The sequence below is a fragment of the Cryptomeria japonica genome, chromosome 6, assembly GCF_030272615.1.
Source record: "Cryptomeria japonica chromosome 6, Sugi_1.0, whole genome shotgun sequence".
In the NCBI taxonomy this organism is placed as follows: domain Eukaryota; kingdom Viridiplantae; phylum Streptophyta; class Pinopsida; order Cupressales; family Cupressaceae; genus Cryptomeria; species Cryptomeria japonica.
Genome location: NC_081410.1, coordinates 234242212 through 234262578, shown reverse-complemented (window position 1 = coordinate 234262578; position 20367 = coordinate 234242212). Strand labels below are relative to the sequence as shown.

Here is a 20367-nt window from a genome sequence, read left to right as displayed (position 1 = left end):
TAGCTAGAAGATTCACAGCTATAACTTACTAACCGGTTTATGAATTCTTAAACTTATTGCTAGAAACCTAAATTACTTTATTTCCTTTAAAGAGAAGTTGGATTCTCTTCGTTGAATCTTTGAGACATGCTTCCCGACTTGAAATGGGGCTAAATTATCAAGGGTGTGTAACTGTAGCCTGAAAACCTACTTAGCTTGGATACCAATGTTGTCGTCAATTAGCCCGTTGATGATCTACTGTAATCCACAGTTAAAGTATGTCCTCCCGATAGATATTTTTCTTAAAATTCTCATGTTTAAAACGGTATAACTTTCTTGTCTGTTACATCAAATTAAATTCTTGCCTGTTATATTGAGTATATTAAATGTTACCGCAGAGTGCATTAATTTTAAGTTTTCTTGAGGCATAAGTCTTGCAATCATGTTGTGGATGCAACATGATGTTTCTATGTGTAGTTTCGTTGGTTAAAGCTTATGGGATCAGAAACGCAAGCTTTTTTATCGAGATCCGTAGTATACTTTGTTTCTTTCATGTTATACAGTCTTTCTTCTGTTTTTCTTGATCTTTCTCCACATTTTCTCTGGGATGCTTTGTAGAATTTAATGATGGAATTTTATTAAAAGATTGTTTTCTAGATTATTTTGACCATTTAACTATGAGAAGGTGGAGCATGCATGTTGCATCATTATATAAAAGTGGTGACACAAACTACATGCGACTGGGTGCATATAGTCTCTTGTGAAAATTATAAGATGAAAGCATAATTATATTTACTGTCATCATATTATTATTTGGTGTCGTTGTTACAGCTACAAGCCGAGGCGGTCATCGCTTTCACGCTATTTGATTGCATTACTGAGTTATGGTGGGGTTCCGGATGAAATCTTTTTTAGACTTGTACATGAAGCTTTTGATCAGATACAAAATAATCTCCGAGATAGATCGAAAGCATTTAAAGGTATTTGGGGTTATGTTATATGTTTCTTTGTTTTCATACAATGAAGTTTGTTGAAGTTTTAGATATTGCGACTCTGTCAACATGATGTGTTTCTATTCAATTACCGTTCTGGTTTGCTTTTTACTTGGTGACTGATTTTTATTTATGTTTGCAATTGTTCTAATCCTGTGTAAAATAATTTGAATTTTCATATAGCTTTTTAGTTTATATAGAATCAGATAAAAACCCTTTGCATGTGTGTGCAAATAAGAGAATCTTAGATTTCTAGTTTTAGTGAAAGAGTATGAGTATAAATCTTTAAATGATGACTTGCTATCTATTACGATGTAATAATGGTTCTAATGCATATTTTATCTAACTGTCGGTGATCTTTTCATGGTGTAGTTATAAAGGAACGTGGATATCTAGATGAAGATTATACTGTGCTCAGAATGTTATCATGTGGAATTCCACTAGATGAACCATTCTTACAATATAAACTGAAGCAATATATGCTAGGGGAAATTAAAACGTTCAAGGGAGGGAAGGTTCCTGTTGAGGATTCGTTCTATTTGATGGGTACTGCTGATCCCACAGGACAGTTAAAGAGAAATGAAGTTTGTGTAATTCTGTAAGTTTTGATCCAAATCTTACAATGTATATGGCACAAGAAAAAAAAGAAGAAAATTTCATGTGTTTGCATTCTATTCGTACCAATTGTTTCGTTTGATCAATGTTATGAATTTTGTATTAAATAAATTTTGCATGGAAATGCTAAAAAAATTGCAGCACCTAATGAACTGCGGAGATGTAGACCCATGTAGTGCTGCATGATAGCTGCACACAATTATGTAGAGAAGCTATGTTATCCATAGCCACTACCGTATATTGCTGCATTTAACATTGATCACACAGCTATTGAACGGGTTGCTGAAAGATTGATACTGTAAAGTGTTCATGGTCCTGGTGCGGCTGGTGCAGATGAAATCAACGGGCATAAAAAAACCATCCTATTTTCTTGTTCCTTTTGCTCCTTAGCCAGAGAGGTCTTTTCCTTATGTTCCTTCTTGTATTCCACAGGTGTAAGCACATCAAGTTTGGTGAATAGGGTTTCGTTCACTGTTCTATTTAACACTTTAGTAATGAGTATCTAAGTACCTGCAAACATAGCAGATGGGGTGTTGGAGGGAGGAATGGTGTTACTCCCCAATGCAGGACTTTGTGCAGGGGCGGTGTCTGGAAACACCAGCTCAATAGCTTGTCAGTGTCATTGTAGCAAGAGGGTTGGTTGAAGCTGTATGTATCCAGTGCAGCACAGAGTTTGATATGGGAGATATCACATTGTTTTGTTCAACAACCTCCTTTAGTAAGTAGTATTTGTGGAAAGTCACTATTGAGCCATATTGTTGAGCCATGTATTGCTCTTATTGAAAAAGGCTTTGTTAAACAGCGTTAAGGCTGTCAAGTATGATATGGCACAATTGTTTTGTGAAAATTGGTAGGAGGTTGTTGGAGCACTGCAAATAGTGGTTAAGTTCTCTTGGATTCAAAGTTTTGAGGAATTGACAAGAATGCTCGTTGAAGATGGAGAATGGGAAGAAACTAGCATGCTTTCATGCATTCTTGATTAGTTTAATGCAACTTTTCTTGGACACAAAAGTTCAAAAGCTTGGGCTTAAGGAGCATGCATTGATACGGGCATTCAATATTGAAAGTGCTTTGGTTAGGTGTACACTCCGTGTTGGGGTTTAAGGCAGACTATAGCAATAAACAATATTGAATATAATGCAGAATAAGAGAGGCAAACTAAAAAATCACAATAAGACAAAGATTCAAGGTTAAGGTAGGCTAGAGCCAATAAACAGTATTAAATATAATGTAGAATAGAAGAGGCAAAAATAGAAAATCACAATAACACAGATTTAATGTGGTTCACCCAATGTGGGATACATCCACCAGAGAAACAGCCATCCACGTCTTTTCCATTGTCTAGTGAAGAGCAACTTACGATATAATGATATTTCACATTATCCAGCCACTTATTTATCAAACCTTTTGGTGGTTTACAAAGGTTTGATTACATGCCAAAATAATAGCCAACTCCTTTATTAAATAATGGACAATTTTTGCTTTGAGGGTGTTGCCCCAGAAACTCCCCCTTGGGGTGGTACCCCGTGCAGCTCCTAGACCCCTACTGTGGGCTTTGCCCCCAAGGGGATTAGCCCCTTGGGCCTTATAAGAGGGCCTCTGTCTCCCATACACTCCCCTATTAATTTATTTGGGGGGACAATGAGGTTGAGAAAGTCACCAAAATTTAAGCCCAACAGCATGAGCTGTCGCCCAAAGAAACGGGACTTGGACTCGGCTTAGACTCGACAAGGCTGAATTGGACTCGGACTCGGGACTCGGAGTCAGACTCTGCTGGACTCCGGAAAGTGAAAAACTCAAGAAATTTAGAGATTTTTAAAGATTTAAAACTTGTTTCAAGCACCCTTTATTGAATACACCTTAAAGACACAATAACATCATCAAACTCGGCTCATTTGATTACATACACAAGTATACATCAATCACATAAGCATAAAGGCAAATTGTAGCTGAAGGAAATAACATAGATATATAAATATTGTCAAATGTATACAATATTACAAAACTCGTGGAATAAAAAATCCATGTCATCATATGATCATCATCAAATGTTTCATACAAATACCAAAGGTAAATACAACTACAAGCCTATGGCTCAGAGGAGCTAGCACGACTGCACCCTTCGGCGCCGACCCCCTGCGAAGGTGTCTAAGGTAGGTCCTGGATGATTTGACAACCATAGTCGCTCCCCGTGACACCATGCCATGCTCACCAACATCAGGAACATTCGTGTCACTATCTGCCTCTGAATCTCCTATTTGTGCTCGTGCTCTTCGCTCCTCCTCTACCATGGCTACAGTCTTAGGCTCTATATCTACCTGGTCGATCCAATTAGTGTCAGACTCAGAGGTTAAATTTTCCCTACTTCTATTGATGCAGTTTCCCCCCATATTTTTCGACGAGGGTTTGGGGGCAGCGCCCCCAAGGTGGGGTCAAGGGGCATCGCCAAAAGAACTTATTACTTAATAAAGGCGTTGGGTGTTATTTTTCTATTGGCTGACATGTTGTAACTCTAATTTTTCTCATTCTCAGGCAGAGGTTGTAGTGAACAAAGACGAGACCATTCATTTTAAAAAAACTTTTCAAAATGGTTTTTTTTTTGTCATTTTACGTAACCCAGCCAGTAGCCGAGTTTCAGGCACTGGACTCGCCGAGTTTGGCGAGTTTATGCCAAACTCGCCAACTCGGCAAGTCTGGCGAGTTTGCTCACCAAACTTGGCCGAGCCTGAGTCCGAGTTCCAAAGACTCGGCGAGCATGTCTCGGACTCGGACTCGCCGAGTTTGGCGATTTTCTAATCTGACTCACAACATACCAACACTCCAAGAAAGGAAATCAAAGTTGCAAGTTTAAAAGACTTTGATATTGAGGTCTGCTTCTAAAAGAAAGTTTTGTAGTTCAACAAATTTGTATAATGAGGTGTGTCTTTGACTATGTTCCATGTGGATGTGTCTGTTTACTTGGTTACTCTACTTTATAGGATTATGGAGTAAACAAAAATATATAGTTATAGAACATAGGGATATAATTTACTTGCAACATATTTAAAGATTATAGCTTTATTACTGATTCTCAGATCTGCAATAAGTACAATATCATCAGAATGGTCCCCAACTATGAACGTCAAGTACATATAACTAGTAGACCGATGTTGGTTAAGGTTACCAATCGTTGGTAACTACTAACTTACAACTAACAATTGGTTGGGAACTAGCAGCACAATTACAAAAGATAATTATTTATTCTTAGCCAACTATAACATAATTATTTGCTTTTTATTGACTACATCAGCCTCCTCAAAAAGAAAGTTGTCTTCCAGATGACACAAACAAAATTGGGAGCTGCACACAACAAAATAGAAGAAATTATCATTGAGAGGGGGGAGGATTAGAAGACGTCCCTAGATGTACTGAGGATGTAGGTGTGGATTTGGGAGAGGGCTATTGGTGAAGTTGCTGAAGACATTGGTTAGCCAACAACTGATGGTCTTGGGCTGCCATCACCATGTGAGCAGCCTCCATCAAATGTGTCTTGTCTTTGCCAACTCTTGCTCCACTTGAAAATTGCTCTTCATCTTCTCCAACTTCTACTCCTCATGTAGCTTGCCTTCTCACTGAGCTATGTGTCTATTTCATTCTCCTTGTGTGGCGGCTCTCTTGACTAGCTGCGTGTCTCTCTCCTCCAATTGGCTATCTTGCTCAGTCTTGGTCTCCTTGTAACTTGCCTTCTCTTTGAGCTTTCAGTCTATTTTATTCTCCTTGTTGTGTGGCTCTCTCGACCAGCTGTGTATCCCTATCCTCCAATTGCCTATCTTGCTTAGTCATGGTCTCCTCTAAGGCTGCCACTCGTGCATTCTCTTGAGTGAACTGCTCTTGAGACATCCAAATATTGTTGACTTACTCCTCAATCAAAGCCATCTATTTGTGCGAACATAGAAAAAATGTCTTTATAGTTGATGTCCATGCCATGAAGTGCTCTCAGCACTTGGGCATGTTTCCCTCCAACTATGGGTCGACGTGGGCGCTCGGCAGCCAACATGTCAAGTGTCGTCAATTCCTTCCATCCTTCTGAGAGAATGCATTTGAAAAATTTCCCCACACCCAACTTGCATGAATTGCAAAATCCTATCTCATGTGCTACCAAGGGGTCATGGCCGGTGTCAAGGTAGTGAGTGATGTCCTCAATCGCTTCCATAACCTTAGCCATAGATTTGAGTTATCCAATATATTGTTGTATTGTGTCGATTGTGTCGTATGGATTTGGTCAACCAATCTCTAAAAACATCTATGTTGGTTCAACCTCACTAGATGACAATTCCTGTCTTGTAGGTGTGGCTGGTAATTGTGGAGCCTTTGGATGTGGCTGAGTAGGTTCTCGCTCCATGACATCTTCTATAGACTGCTAAATTGTCTCCACGACAACCTGTATAGGTGGTTGAACCAACTTTGAATGCTTTGGAGGGCCTGATTGAGTATCAATTGCTGTAGCAACCTCTGTCTTCCATGTTGCAATGCTGTCGGTGAGTTGTCTTAGCAACTCTACTGGAACCCTCAATTAACTAGTCATCGGCTTTGGTGGCTTCATGAGATTGATAATGATGATCAAAGAAGTCTTCAAATGCTAACGGTCATGGTTGGTAGCTTCAAATACAAATCAAGGCTGTTTTACTCCTTGGCTGATCCTCAACATCTTGATGAAGCCATGGCAGCTTTGTGATGAGATGTACCCAATATGAATTTAATAAGATAAGAAATAATTTGTATAGTCAAATATTGAGTGATGTCATGTGTTCATATTGGGTAACACAAGTTGAACAACAATATCCACAAGACAAACATTTTTTCCACGTTGCTCAAGTTCATTGTGGTTGATGGAAGAAGATCCTAATGCTACACAAGTAATGCCATATGTTTTTGAGGAAGAAGAGATCAATTCAACATCTAAGGAGTGAAGTTATGCTTCAATTCTTACTATTGAGAAAGAAGTTTGTTTTACCGAAGAAGATGATGAATCTATTAACTTCTTTTCTTCATTCAAGGTGTTTGAAGAAATGCATAAAAGCATATTGGCAAAATAAAAATCACTCAAGTGGTTCAAACAATATCTATTAAAATCTAAGTTATTTGATTCGGCAACTTGAGGGTAGAATTGCGGCCGGATTCGTTACGGGTCCGGATTCAAGACTGGTTAGGCTTGGAATCGATTTGGATTCATCTGTCTTTAAAAATGTTTAAAGAACTGTTATCATTCTTGCGTTTGTCCATCTTCTTTGTGTCCGTTCGTCTATGGGTATTCGCTTCTGTTTAAAAATATTTAGTATTTGCGGCCATTCGTTTCAATTTTGGGTATCCACTTATGTTTAATAATATTTATTACTCGCTTTGATTTTTATATCCGCTCGTGTTTAATAATATTTAGTATTCGCTTATGTTTTTGTATACGTTTAGGTTATTTATTTATTTATTAATTGTAATTTTTTTAAATTCATACATGTAATATTATATAATATTATTTTATATATAATATAATAATATTAATATTTTAATTAATATTATTATATATATATATATGGACGTACGCATATCCGTAGCCAAGGAAATGTTTTTTTGTTGTAACTATGAATCTGTACCCGTACCCATATCTGAATCCGTACACAAATCAGTAACTTAGATTAAAATGATAGACTTTCCCACCAAATATTGGAGATGTTAGGGAAGCATTGTACTTAGATGATTAACAAGATTTCCTTCTTGAAGTTGATTTGATTTTAGAGAAATTCATTATAGTAGAAGTCTATATGGAGGAATCGTTACTAAAATTTGATATGTTTCTTGAACTACTTGAGAGTTAATCTTTAGTAGAGGAAACAATAATTTGCTTTTGAGTTTTGATTCATCCTCATCTTCAATAGAGATTTGAATGGTTATCAATGAACCCATGCCTTAAATGTTATTGTAGAAGATAAAGAATATCAAGGAAATGGTGAAAGAATAGAGCATGGGATGGTTGTGACTTATAGATTAATTGTTTCTTTGAACAATAATAATAAGGATATTAGTTCTAGAGGACATGTTTTGAGGAGAAAAAATTCAGTGACAAAGGTGAATATTTTCTTCAAGACATCAAGAAAGAGGTATTAGAATAATATTATATATTATTTACCTTATAATGGTCATTTATGTTGATAAGTTGTCTAAGCTAGTTTACTTAGCAACTTTCTATTTTCAACTTGTCAGTTAACGGTCGTTTCTTTTTAGAAACATTGTCCTTGTAATTATCTATTTAAGGAGACTTCCATCACCTTTGTAATTACTGCATTCAGTTTATTTAATAATAATGTAATATGGTATCAGAGCAAAAGATGATTTTATCTAGAAGTTTTTTGGATCGTTTTTTAATGAAAAAGTGGGAACTTTTGTTGTGAGTTTTCATTGCAAAAATTCAAAGTTCTTTTTCTGTGAAATCTTGCTGCTGTAAATTTAGAGGTTATTTTTTTGAAGGGTTTTTTGAAAGAAAAAGGCAGGTTTTTAAAAATCGTGGATTTTTGTGGTTATTTCTTCTAGATCGTGGGTTCTCTTTGTCTGTGAGGGGCACTTCTATCTTCTCTACGACGAGGGTTTGTTTTGTCGGCTTCTTTGCATTTTGTGGCGCCTGGTTCCTTTATTTTCTAGTGACGCCTTGCTTGTTTTCGCGATGACATCGCACTAGGTTTTGGCGCTGTTTTTCTTCCTGCGCGAGAAAGGGTTTGTGAGGTTGTGGTGGGCCTCTGCATTTGGTAGGGGTCTGTATTTCGTAACGTTTTTTTTTTTTTTTTTCTATGTGGATTTGTTCTTTTTAGAAACATTGTCCTTGTAATTATCTATTTAAGGAGACTTCCATCATCTTTGTAATTACTGCATTCAGTTTATTTAATAATATTGTAATATGGTATCAGAGCAAAAGATGATTTTATCTAGAAGTTTTTCGGATCGTTTTTTTATGAAAAAGTGGGAATTTTTGTTGTGAGTTTTCATTGCAAAAATTCAAAGCTCTTTTTCTGTGAAATCTTGCTGCTGTAAATTCAGAGGTTATTTTTTTGAAGGGTTTTTTGAAAGAAAAAGGCAGGTTTTTAAAAATCGTGGATTTTTGTGGTTATTTCTTCTAGACTGTGGGTTCTCTTTATCTGTGAGGGGCACTTCTACCTTCTCTACGACGAGGGTTTGTTTTGTTAGCTTCTTTGCATTTCGTGGTGCCTGGTTCCTTTATTTTCTAGTGACGCCTCTGCTTGTTTTCGCGATGACATCGCACTAGGTTTTGGCGTTGTTTTTCTTCCTGCGCGAGGAAGGGTTTGTGAGGTCGTGGTGGGCCTCTGCATCTGGTAGGGGTCTGTATTTCGTAAAGTTTTTTTTTTTTTAGTTTTTCGTGTGGATTTGTTCTGCACGAGGGCAGTGTTTTGTTTTTCATGGACTTGTTTCCTCTCTGCTCATGTTTTTGCTGCTCTGCTTGGGTTTTATTTGCACGGTTTTTTTCTGATCGTAAGATTTCTAGCGTGGTTTTGCTTGTCGTTTGTTTGCATTTTTCTGGCAGCGGTGCGATTTTTTGACAATCTTGGTGGCAGATTTTTTAGAAAAAAATTGCGCTTTTTGTGTACTCGACCCAAATTGGGATTTTTTCTGGTGATTTTGGCGCCCATTCTTTTATGCCTGTCGGCTTTGTCTGGGCATCGACTTGCTCTTTTGCGACCTGCATGATTTCTGGAAGCAAATCTTGAAATTTGGCTAGGGTTTTTGTTTTTTTTCAGACTGGTGTTTTTGGATTGTTGCCACGGTTTTACCTTTTTCTCCTAAAAACGAAGTTTTATATCTTGAGTCAATTTGTCTTGGGATTTGTGCTAGATTGGTTTGACTAATTTGACTTGAAAATCTGAATTTTTTCCGAAAGTTGTTTACTAGCTACTTGCTGAAGGTTTTGGACGTTTTTTGACAGAAAAATCATATTTTTTAGTGTTTAACCTCGTTTTTCGTGCATCACAAAACGGGAGGGATGGCGTCGTTGACCAACATCATGTTGGAGGCCAATCAGTAGTTCAACAACATAAACTACAATACTTAGAAGCAAAGGATGCTCTCCATTTTTGAGTACTGGTGTCCCGATCAAATTGTTTTGGGTAAATCTACTCGTCCTGCAGTGGCAGGCAAAGACCAGGACAAGTTTGATGAACGTAACAGAGAAGCAATTATGTTGATGAAACCATAGATGAAAAACTCGGATTTTGCAATAACTCGGCAAGGCCAAAAAATTTTAAAAACTCGGGACTCGCCAAAACTCGGCAAAAAACTCGGCAAAACTCGGCAACTTTATCGAACATTTGAAAATACATTTTTTTTTTATATATAATTCAAAAACACACATTTACACCAAATTTGTATAACATATATGATTTCCATGATATATAAATCAAATTTTTTTGGTAATACATAGCAACAAATGCAAGTATCATAGCATAAACCAAAAACCAAGTGCAACATATGTATAAGAGTTCAATACATATCAACGTATCATAGTGACAGTCTCATAGAGTTATAGAGTCATAGACCACAAAACAAGAACCTCTGAAATTCTGATTACATATCAAGTTCAAAGTTTGGTATCAATGAAATTATGAAAATAAGAAATCATAAATTGCGTCTACGACTAAAGCTCAAAATAGATTGTGGCCGCTGGGTGGGTGGTGCTGAAGTAGTGGCAACATCCTCAACACTAACAGGTGCCTCTTCTGCATGATCAACCTCCTGCTCCTCCTCACGTGCTGCCACTTCCGCATCCCATTCCTCTCCTGCCCTCTCCAACTCACTCAGCTGCTCATTAGTAAGGAATGGATCCAAATCATTATCAACATCATCAGGAGAAGCAACCCATTCTGCTGCATATGGATCAATGTCATCCAAGTCAAGTGCTTCATGTGAATCTTGCCCTAGCACCTTCTTCTCATGTAATCGAATGTTGTACCGCACATAGACAAGATCATTCAAGCGTTGTTGAGTCAACCTATTGCGCTTTTTTGTGTGGATGTTCTCAAAAACACTCCAGTTGCGCTCACAACCAGAAGCACTACAAGGCTGTGATAATATGCGGATGGCAAGCTTTTGAAGATTAGGCGTTGTGGCACCATAATCTTCCCACCACAAATCTGCAAGGATACAAAATGTGATTTATAACTTGTAAAGATTTCAATAATCTTAAAGAGAGAAATAAATGGTAAAAATTAAACATATGTTTTTTTTTACTTGGTCGTAAGGTGGCTCTCCTACGTTTGCAATCAGGTGAAGAAAACAATTCCCCTAAGGCCTTCTTATAACTCTGCAACTCATCAAGTATCAGGTCTCGAAGGATGTCATCATCAACTAATCTCCGAATGCATGTGTCAAGGCCAATTCTAACCTCTGCATCTGCTTTGAAACTCGGAGAGTAAAAAAACTTGGGATTCAAGAAGTAGGCAGCAGCATGAATATGTTGGTGGAGTTGATGGTTCCACCTCCGATCAATTATGCGCCATATGGGTTCATACTTGGTCTTGTTTGACCCATACAAGTGTTGAATCGCCTCTTTGGCCTTATCCATGGCCTCATATAGATACCCCATGGAGTTATGATCCCCATCCACCATTCGTAGCACCCTCACCAACGGTTCCGACACCTAGATATAAAAAATCTAACAAAATCAGCAGATTGAAATATTAGAAAATTAAATAATAAATCATCAATTAAAGTTTCAAAACTTACATTGATGATCTCCTCCACCATCTTGGCAAAATTAGTATCAAAAATGGCAATCACAACCTTCTCTGCTTCAGGCTTTGTAGCATAAGGACTCCCCAACCATCTTTCACTCACGAACATCCGCTTCAGGTTGGGCAATGTAGCAAGTATGCTCTGCAAGGTGAGGAAATTGGTAGCAAAGCGTGTGACCCCCGACCGCACAAGATCCTTACCTTCAGTGTGTTCTCTCATAAGATTCAGGACCCATGTGTGATTGTAGATGTATTTGGTGATATTCCTTCCATCTTCAACCACTTTCTTTACCCAACTTAGTTTCCCTATGTCCTCAAGGAGCAAGTCAAGACAATGGGCAGCACAAGGGCTCCAAAATAATGTCGGATGTCTAGCCATTAGAAGTTTGCCGGCTGCCACATATGCAGCTGCATTATCAGTCACAACTTGGATGACATTCTGCACTCCCACATCCATCACCACTTCATCCAACATGTTGCACAAGGTCTCCGCATTCTTCACTTCATTGGAGGCATCAATTGATTTTAAAAATACTAACTGTCCTCCTGAAGCAACTAGAAAGTTGATGAGTGTCCTGTTCCTACCATCTGTCCATCCATCAGAAAGAATGGTGCAGCCATTCTTTTCCCAAATAGTCCTTTGCTCTTCCACTAATGCATGAGTGTTTTGGACCTCATCCTGCAATAACGGTCCACTTACCTCGTAACGGCTTGGGGATTTGAACCCCTTACCTGCCACAGTCAACGCGGTGACCAATTGGTCCCAAGATGGACTAGAAATAGCATTGAACGGAACATCGTTGTAGATAAAAAATCTAGCACACGCCACCTTGGCTTGTTGGTGAGCCTCTTTATTCCATGCAGTGCCAAGCAATCCAGGTTGTGCACCAGGAGTGTTACGTGGAATAAAGAAGTTTTCCATGTTGCTGTCCAAAGTTCCCTTTGCTCGTATCCGTGGCCCAAGGGAAGAACCAGATGTCCCCACATCTGTATGTGACCCCATGGAACTCAAATCTGCCCTTGGGGCTGCCATTGCCTCTGCTGTTCTCTTTTTTGTTGCCTTCCTTTGATCATATGCTTCAAGCGTTGCTATTGCATCTCTCGTAGCCTCTTCAGTACATTCCGTACAGCTTGTGGTATCTCGGCATTGAATTTTTGCAAGGTGATATTTGAACCTATTAATGCCACCTTTTACAATTTTTTTGCAATGGTTGCAAAAAACATCTCCTCGTTTTGGACCTGGTCTCCCATGTTTCCAACAAGGGTCTCTCTTTTTGCCACCAACTTTAACTGTAGAAGCTGAATCCATTTTCTTTCAAAAAGATGTGGAAAAGAACCTAGCAAAAGAGAGGCAACATTTAGAGATAAATAACATTGTTACCAAAAAAAATCACAAACATCCAAAAATTACAATGACTGTATAACTGTATTTTATTTACAGTCAAAATAGATGACTCTCTAAAATTAAAATTTTTAATTGGTTGTGTATTTTTTTAAGTTTTTAACTTCAAATTTAAATTTAAATGAAATACTTTAATACACATTGACATTACACAGTTGACAGTCATTTCAAATGACTATGAGTATTTCACAATTGACTGTGTAATACATAGTCATTAATTACAATGTACATTAATGATTAATGTATTACACAGTCATCAGTCATTTGAAAATGACTATGTATTACACAGTCATTTCAAAATTTCAAATGACCGTGTATTACACAGTCATCAGTCATTTGAAAATGACTGTGTATTACACAGTCATCAGTCATTTGAAATTTTGAAATGACTGTAATGACTGTGTATTACACAGTCATTTGAAAATGACTGTGTAATACACAGTCATTTCTCATTTGAAATGACTGTAATGACTGTGTATTACACAGTCATTTCAAATGACTGATGACTGTGTAATACACAGTCATTTGAAAATGAATGTGTATTACACAGTCATTTGAAATGACTGTGACTGTGTAATGATGACTGTGTAATACACAGTCATTTGAAATGACTGTGACTGTGTAATGATGACTGTGTAATACACAGTCATTTGAAAATTTGAAATGACTGTGTATTACACAGTCATTTGAAAATTGAAATGACTGTGACTGTGTAATACACAGTCATTTGAAATGACTGTGACTGTGTAATACACAGTCATTTGAAAATTTGAAATGACTGTGTATTACACAGTCATTTGAAAATTGAAATGACTGTGATTGTGTAATGATGACTATGTAATACACAGTCATTTGAAAATTTGAAATGACTGTGTATTACACAGTCATTTGAAATGACTGTGACTGTGTAATACACAGTCATTTTCAAATGACTGTGTATTACACAGTCATTTCAAATGACTGATGACTGTGTAATACACAGTCATTTGAAATGACTGTAAATTGTAATTACTAATTACTAATGATTGTGTATTACACAGTCATTTGAAATGACTGTGACTGTGTAATACACAGTCATTTGAAATGACTAAGACTGTGTAATACACAGTCATTTTCAAATGACTGTGTATTACACAGTCTTAGTCATTCGAAATAAAACAATACAAAAAGATACCTGGTTGTGCGTGCAAATGCAAACAATACAGTCATTTTGACTGTGTAATACACAGTCATTTCAAATGACTGTGTATTACACAGTCAAAATGACTGTGTATTCGAAATAAAACAATACAAAAAGATACCTGGTCGTGCGTGCAAATGCAAACAATACAGTCATTTTGACTGTGTAATACACAGTCATTTCAAATGACTGTGTATTACACAGTCAAAATGACTGTGTATTCGAAATGAAACAATACAAAAAGATACCTGGTCGTGCGTGCAAATGCAAACCCTATGCAAATCGCGTGGCGTTTTTTGCCTTCCGGAGTCGCGCGAGCCGCGAAATGGAATAAAGACTTCGGTTTTTTTTTTTGCCTGCGACTTAAGTCGCGTTTTTCTCGCATTTTGTGCCGCGTTTCGGGCGGGTTTTGGCCATTAATGGCGATTATTTGCCAAAAAAATCGCGGCGAGTATATAAAAAAATCGCCCCGAGTATTTCCGCGATTAACTCGCGCGGGATTATGGATTGCGATTACTCGCGAGTTTTTGAATTGCTCGCCGAGTTTTTCATCTATGGCTGAAACTATCAGTCACCGATGAAACACTTCTAGAGGTGCCATCTGGCAAGACAACTGTGGAGATATGGACACATTTGAAAGATCTCCATGAGACTTCAAACAAGAACCGAGCGTTCTTTCTGAAGAACATGTTGTTTTCAATGACGATGGATGAGAAGATGTGTTTGCAGCATCTTATGAAGATCAAGGATATAAACGATCGACTAGTGGCCATTGGTTGCAAGATGGAAGAGGACATGGCAACGATTACGCTGAAGAGTCTACCACGCTTCTACGAATACTATATTGAGATGCTCAACATTACCTCTATTAATGTTGACCTGAAGTTTGAAGAGTTGTGCACTAAGCTATTGTAGCAAGCTCGGTGGAGACAAGAGTTTGGTAGCAACAGTGACATGGTCAGTATAGAACAAGCGTTTACTGCCAAGGATAAAGGCAAAGGCGAGTCCACTCAGCAGAAAGGACAACACACATCTGAGAACGGTTCCATGAAGAATTTCACCTGGCACTGTTGTGGGAAGCTTGGTCATATCCAGAGGTTCTGCAGAAAGTGGTTGGCTGATTAGAAGACCAACCAGGGAGAGTCTCAGCTACAAGCTCATGTCGCTGAGCATTCTGAGGAGTCAGCCTTCGTTGTGTTTTAAAGTTTTTATCTTGTGTAGGGTAGTTAGTTAATAAATTGACCATTATGGGAGGGTATTAGAATAATATTATATATTATTTACCTTATAATGGTCATTTATGTTGATAAGTTGTCTAAGCTAGTTTACTTATTTTTCAGTTTGTCAGTTAGATAGTATAGTATCTTTCTGTTTTTGTCTTTAGTTAACGATCGTTTCTTTTTAGAAACTTCGTCCTTGTAATTATCCATTTAAGGAGACTTCCATCTCCTTTGTAATTACTGCATTCAGTTTATTTAATAATATTGTAATATGGTATCAGAGCGAAAGATCATTTGACGAATTTCTAAAAATTCGTGCTCTCTACTTGGATTTTATCCTGAAAGATCATTTGACGAATTTCTAAAAAACATGGGAAATTTTTTCAAGAGTTTTCATTGCAGAAATTCAAAGTTTTTTTTTTGTGAAATCTTGCTGCTGTAAATTGGGAGGTTATTTTCTTGAAGGGATTTTTGAAAGGAAAAGGCGGTTTTTAAAAAATCGTGGATTTTTGTGGTTTTTTTTTCTAGACCGCAGGTTCTATCTGTCTGTGAGCGGCACTTCTATCTTCTCTACGACGAGGGTTTGTTTTGTCAGCTTCTCTGGATTTAGTGGCATGTGGTTCCTTTATTTTCTGGCGATGCCTTTGCTTGTTTTCGCGACGGCATCACAAGGGTTTTTGGCATTGTTTTTCTTCCTATGCGAGGAAGGTTTTTGGAGGTCGTGTCGGGCCTCTGCATCTAGTAGCGGGTCTTTATTTTGTAACGTTTTTTTTTTCCGTGTGGATTTGTTTTGCACGAGGGTCGTGTTTTTGTTTCCATGAACTTGTTTACTCTCTGCTCATGTTTTTGTTGCTCTGCTTGGGTTTTATCTGTGCGGATTTTTCTGATCGTGAGATTTCTGGCGTGGTTCTGCTCGTGGTTTGTCTGCATTTTTCTGGCAGTGGCATGATTTTTTGACGATTTGGGTGTGGTGGATTTTTTAGAAAAAAAGTTCACGGTTTTTGTTTACCCGACCCACATCGGGTTTTTTTCTTGTGATTTTGGTGCCCATTCTTTTACGTCTATCGGCTTTGTTTGGGCGTGGGCTTGCTCTTTTGCGATCTGCTTGATTTCTGGAGGCAAATCTTGATATCTGGTTAGGGTTTTTGTTTTTTTTCCAAACTGGTGTTTTTGGATTGTTGCTAGGGTTTTACCTTTTTTTCCTAAAAACGAAGTTTTGTATCTTGAGTCAATTTGTCTTAGGATTTGTGCCAGACTGGTTTGATTGATTTGACTTGAAATTCAGAATTTTATTTTCGAAATTTTTTTACCAGCCACTTGCTAGAGGTTTTTGACTGATTTTTGATAGAAAAATCAGATTTTTTAGTGTTTAACCTCGTTTTTCATGCATCACAAAACGGTAGGGATGGCGTCGTTGACCAACATCATGCTGGAGGCCAATCAGTGGTTCAATGACAAAAACTACAATACATGGAAGTAAAGGACGCTCTCCATTTTGGAGTACCGGTGTCTCGATCAGATTGTTTTGGGTAAATCTACTCGTCCCACAGTGGTGGGCAAAGACCAGAACAAGTTTGATGAGCGTAACAAAGAAGCAATTATGTTGTTGAAACTATCAGTCATCGATGAAACACTTCCAGAGGTGCTATTTGGCAAGACAATTGGTTTGATATGGACACATTTGAATGATCTCCATGAGACATCAAAGAAGAGCTGAGTTTTTTTTTTGAAGAACACACTGTTTTCAATGACGATGGATGAGAAGATGTCTCTGTAGGAGCATCTTATGAAGATCAAGGATATACATGATCAACTAGTGGGCATTGGTCGCAAGATGGAAGAGGACATGGTGGTGATTACGTTGAAGAGTTTATCATGCTGGTACAAACACTTTATTAAGACGCTCAACATTACCTCCACTAATGTTGACCTGGAGTTTGGAGATTTGTGCACTAAGCTATTGTAGGAAGCTCGGTGGAGACAATAGTTTGGTAGCAACAGTGTCATGGTCAATACAGAACAAGCGTTTACTGCCAAGGATAAAGGCAAATGCAAGTCCACTTGTTGTTAGGTAATTATGTCATGTCGTAATTAGAATGTTAAGTGTGTTAGGGGTCGGTGGTTACCTAGCGGTTGCTCGGTGCCAACTGTCGGCAACCGTCATGTAACCACCGACCCCTAACATATTTAACATTCTAATTACGACATGAAATAATTACCCGACAACATCACTGAGCAGAAAGGATAACAAACATCTGAGAACGGTTCTAAGAAGAATTTCACTTGCCACTATTGTGGGAAGCTTGGTCATATCCAGAAGTTTTACACAAAGCAGTTGGCTGATAAGAATACCAACCAAGGAGAGTCTCAGTAGCAGGCTCATGTCGCAGAGCATTCTGAGGAGTCGGCCTTCTTTGCGTTTTAAAGTTTTTGTCTTGTTTAGCGTAGTTAGTTAATAAATTGACCATTATGGGAGGGTATTAGAATAATATTATATATTATTTACCTTATAATGGTCATTTATGTTTATAAGTTGTCTAAGCAAGTTTACTTAGCAACTTTCTATTTTTAGTTTGTCAGTTAGATAGTTTAGTATCGTTCTATTTTTTGTCTTTAGTTAGCGATCGTTTCTTTTTAGAAACATCGTCCTTGTAATTATCTATTTAAGGAGACTTTCATCTCCTTTGTAATTACTGCATTCAGTTTATTTTAATATTGTAATAAGAGGAAACACACACATTGGGAGATCTAGTTGTGACTACTTTGTGTCATAAGACTGTGTATAACAAAGTTTCTTATTAGAGATGATTATTCCACATTTGTACTTTGATAATGATCTAGTGTTTGAAGATTTAAATCTTAACTATGTGTCGTATTCAGACATTGATGGTTGGTTTTTTGAGGAAGCAAATAGTGAGACGTAAGAAGTATGGGTCACACAGGGTTTACAATGAGCACCAGTACCATACTTGGGCTGTGAAAATCAGGATACTGGGATCTTTATTCAATGAATTGACGTAGTTCCAGATGAGAATTTCAATCATATGGAATACTATCCTTAATAATAGTGGATTGATGGAATCTTTGTAGGGTTTTAGCTCCATGATTCTTAGAATTCTCTCTACTTTTTCATTGCATTGGATTGCGCACATTGTTGAATCTAAAAGTTCAAGGTTTCTTTCATATGTATGACAAACAAGAATTGCTGACATTTTCAGATAAAACTAGGGTCAATGTCTTAACAAATCTTAATGCAACACTGTACTATAGACTCACTTTCAAGCGTGATTGTATGAAAGATGCCAACTATTTTCCTTCTTCAATTCTAAGTTTTAGGTCTGAAATAATTGTCTTTGACCAGGGTATGCAAACTGGTTAATGTTTTTTTTGTTGTTTTTGCAATTTGTTATTTTTTGAGTTTTGAGAATGCTGATTGAACTATTCTACTTAAATGAACAAATTCAAAACATATTTGACTGGAAATGAAAGAAATTTAGAATTTTTGAGTCCAACAACTGAAGCATGGATTGTATTAAGGCACATGGGTCAATTACATACCAATTCTATCAGCAATAACATTTTGTAAGGGGTCTGATACAGAAAATCAGAATGAATTATGAACTGATCAGCAACTTCAAAGCCACCAAAACCCTAACGCCACATAGGAACTTGCTGTTTCAGATTGAAGAATGGTACGACTAAGATTGTATCAGTAATTTGTGATGACCTCAGCCACCCTAGACCCGTGATCTGCAATTTTGTCTCTGTAATTTGTTCCCAGCTGGATAATTTCATGAAACCCTAACCTAGACGTGAAGGTAATCTGCAAATTTCCTCTATTCTAGGCTACGGCCTTGCACCAAGGGCTCATATAAGTCTGGAATAATGCAAGAATATGCCAGGGACTGCTGTATGCTCCCAAAATATGACCGAGACTGCCACTGATCACTGAAAATGTCCTCCAATCAACCAAAGATTAACCTGCCAATGAGAATTATGGTGAAATATTGCTGATACAAGATTGGGGTTTCGTCCAATCTCTGTATTCTGAGGGAATTTTCATTCCCACAAACTGAACTCCTCCTGCAACATGTGCCAGAGCTCTGATTTCCAGAAAATTTCCTATAAAAATGAAGTGCTGAATTCACAAATCAGTATTTCTTATTCTGACTTTTGCTGTCACAATGGTTTTGCCTCTGATTTGGCTCCTAACCGCTTGATAGAGGCCCGATCTATCCTTGTTGAGTGCTGATGATGATTGGGGTGGCGTCCAAACATCAAAGAGTTGAGGGTTTTCGTCCTCAATACTGCTTCCAAACCTGTATCTGCTGTTCCAGACTTGTTGCAGAGGAAAAGATGTGAAAAATAAATCTGAATATGCCTCAAATGGCTACGTTTTCCTTCTTTTATTCACTTTTTTTCCCAGCCCTAACCTTAATTTCGAATTAGGGTTCTCATTACATGTATTAACAATGTTTTATTCCATATTATAATGCCTTCGCTTGGTTGGAATTAGGCCAAGGGTCTATTTTATATTTTATCATAATATAAAATAGCCCCATTTTAAGTTATAACTTCTAGGTAATTCACTTTATAATTATTTATTTAACCAAACTTGGGAGATATTTAAATATCTCCCATTTTATTCAAAAGCTGCTCATCTGGACTCCGAATCAAATTCTGATTGAAGCCACCTGTCCATGGATGAACTCTGAGTGTTGCAGGCTAACTGGCAATGATCCCCCTAAAAAGTAGGAATCCTCCTAGAAAGTAGGAAACTGTCTCCAAATCTCTAGAAATGCTCAAAAGCGATCTCGCTATGCTCTGTGGCCCTCCGGGTAGTCAACCAGTCAACTGATAGTCCTCCTAAAATATAGGACCCCTCCCTAAAATTTAAGAGATGGTCTCAAATGATCCAGAATGGTTCCTAGACACCCCGAAACCAACTCTCAGTCATTCCCTAAAAAATAGGGATCCCTCCTAAAAACTAGGAACTGTCGTCCAAATGTCTGAATTGGCTCACAAAGCCCCTTGGAAGACTCCATGACTCCTGAAGGGGTTCCCTCTTCACTCCACTGACCTACGGAAACCAGATGATAGGCCAATCCTTGCTCAACTGCCTGTCACCTAGGAAGGGGACATTACAATCCTCCCTTCCCGGAGATTGCTTGCCCTCAAGCAACCTACACTTGCATGCTGAAAGCCAATTCCT

At 37.8% G+C, this 20367-nt stretch overlaps 1 protein-coding gene across 6 annotated transcripts in view; it reads left to right on the top strand.

Annotated features, from left to right (window-relative positions):
• The window catches only part of LOC131071474 (probable RNA-dependent RNA polymerase 5), a 245886-nt gene that overhangs the window by 137941 nt on the left and 87578 nt on the right, over window positions 1-20367 (top strand). For all 6 annotated transcript variants that reach the window (XM_058007354.2, XM_058007352.2, XM_058007349.2 and 3 more), the window contains 2 exons: window positions 811-959; window positions 1344-1569. In XM_058007354.2, the coding sequence (XP_057863337.1) occupies window positions 811-959; window positions 1344-1569 (375 nt within the window). The remainder of the gene's footprint in view (window positions 1-810; window positions 960-1343; window positions 1570-20367) is intronic.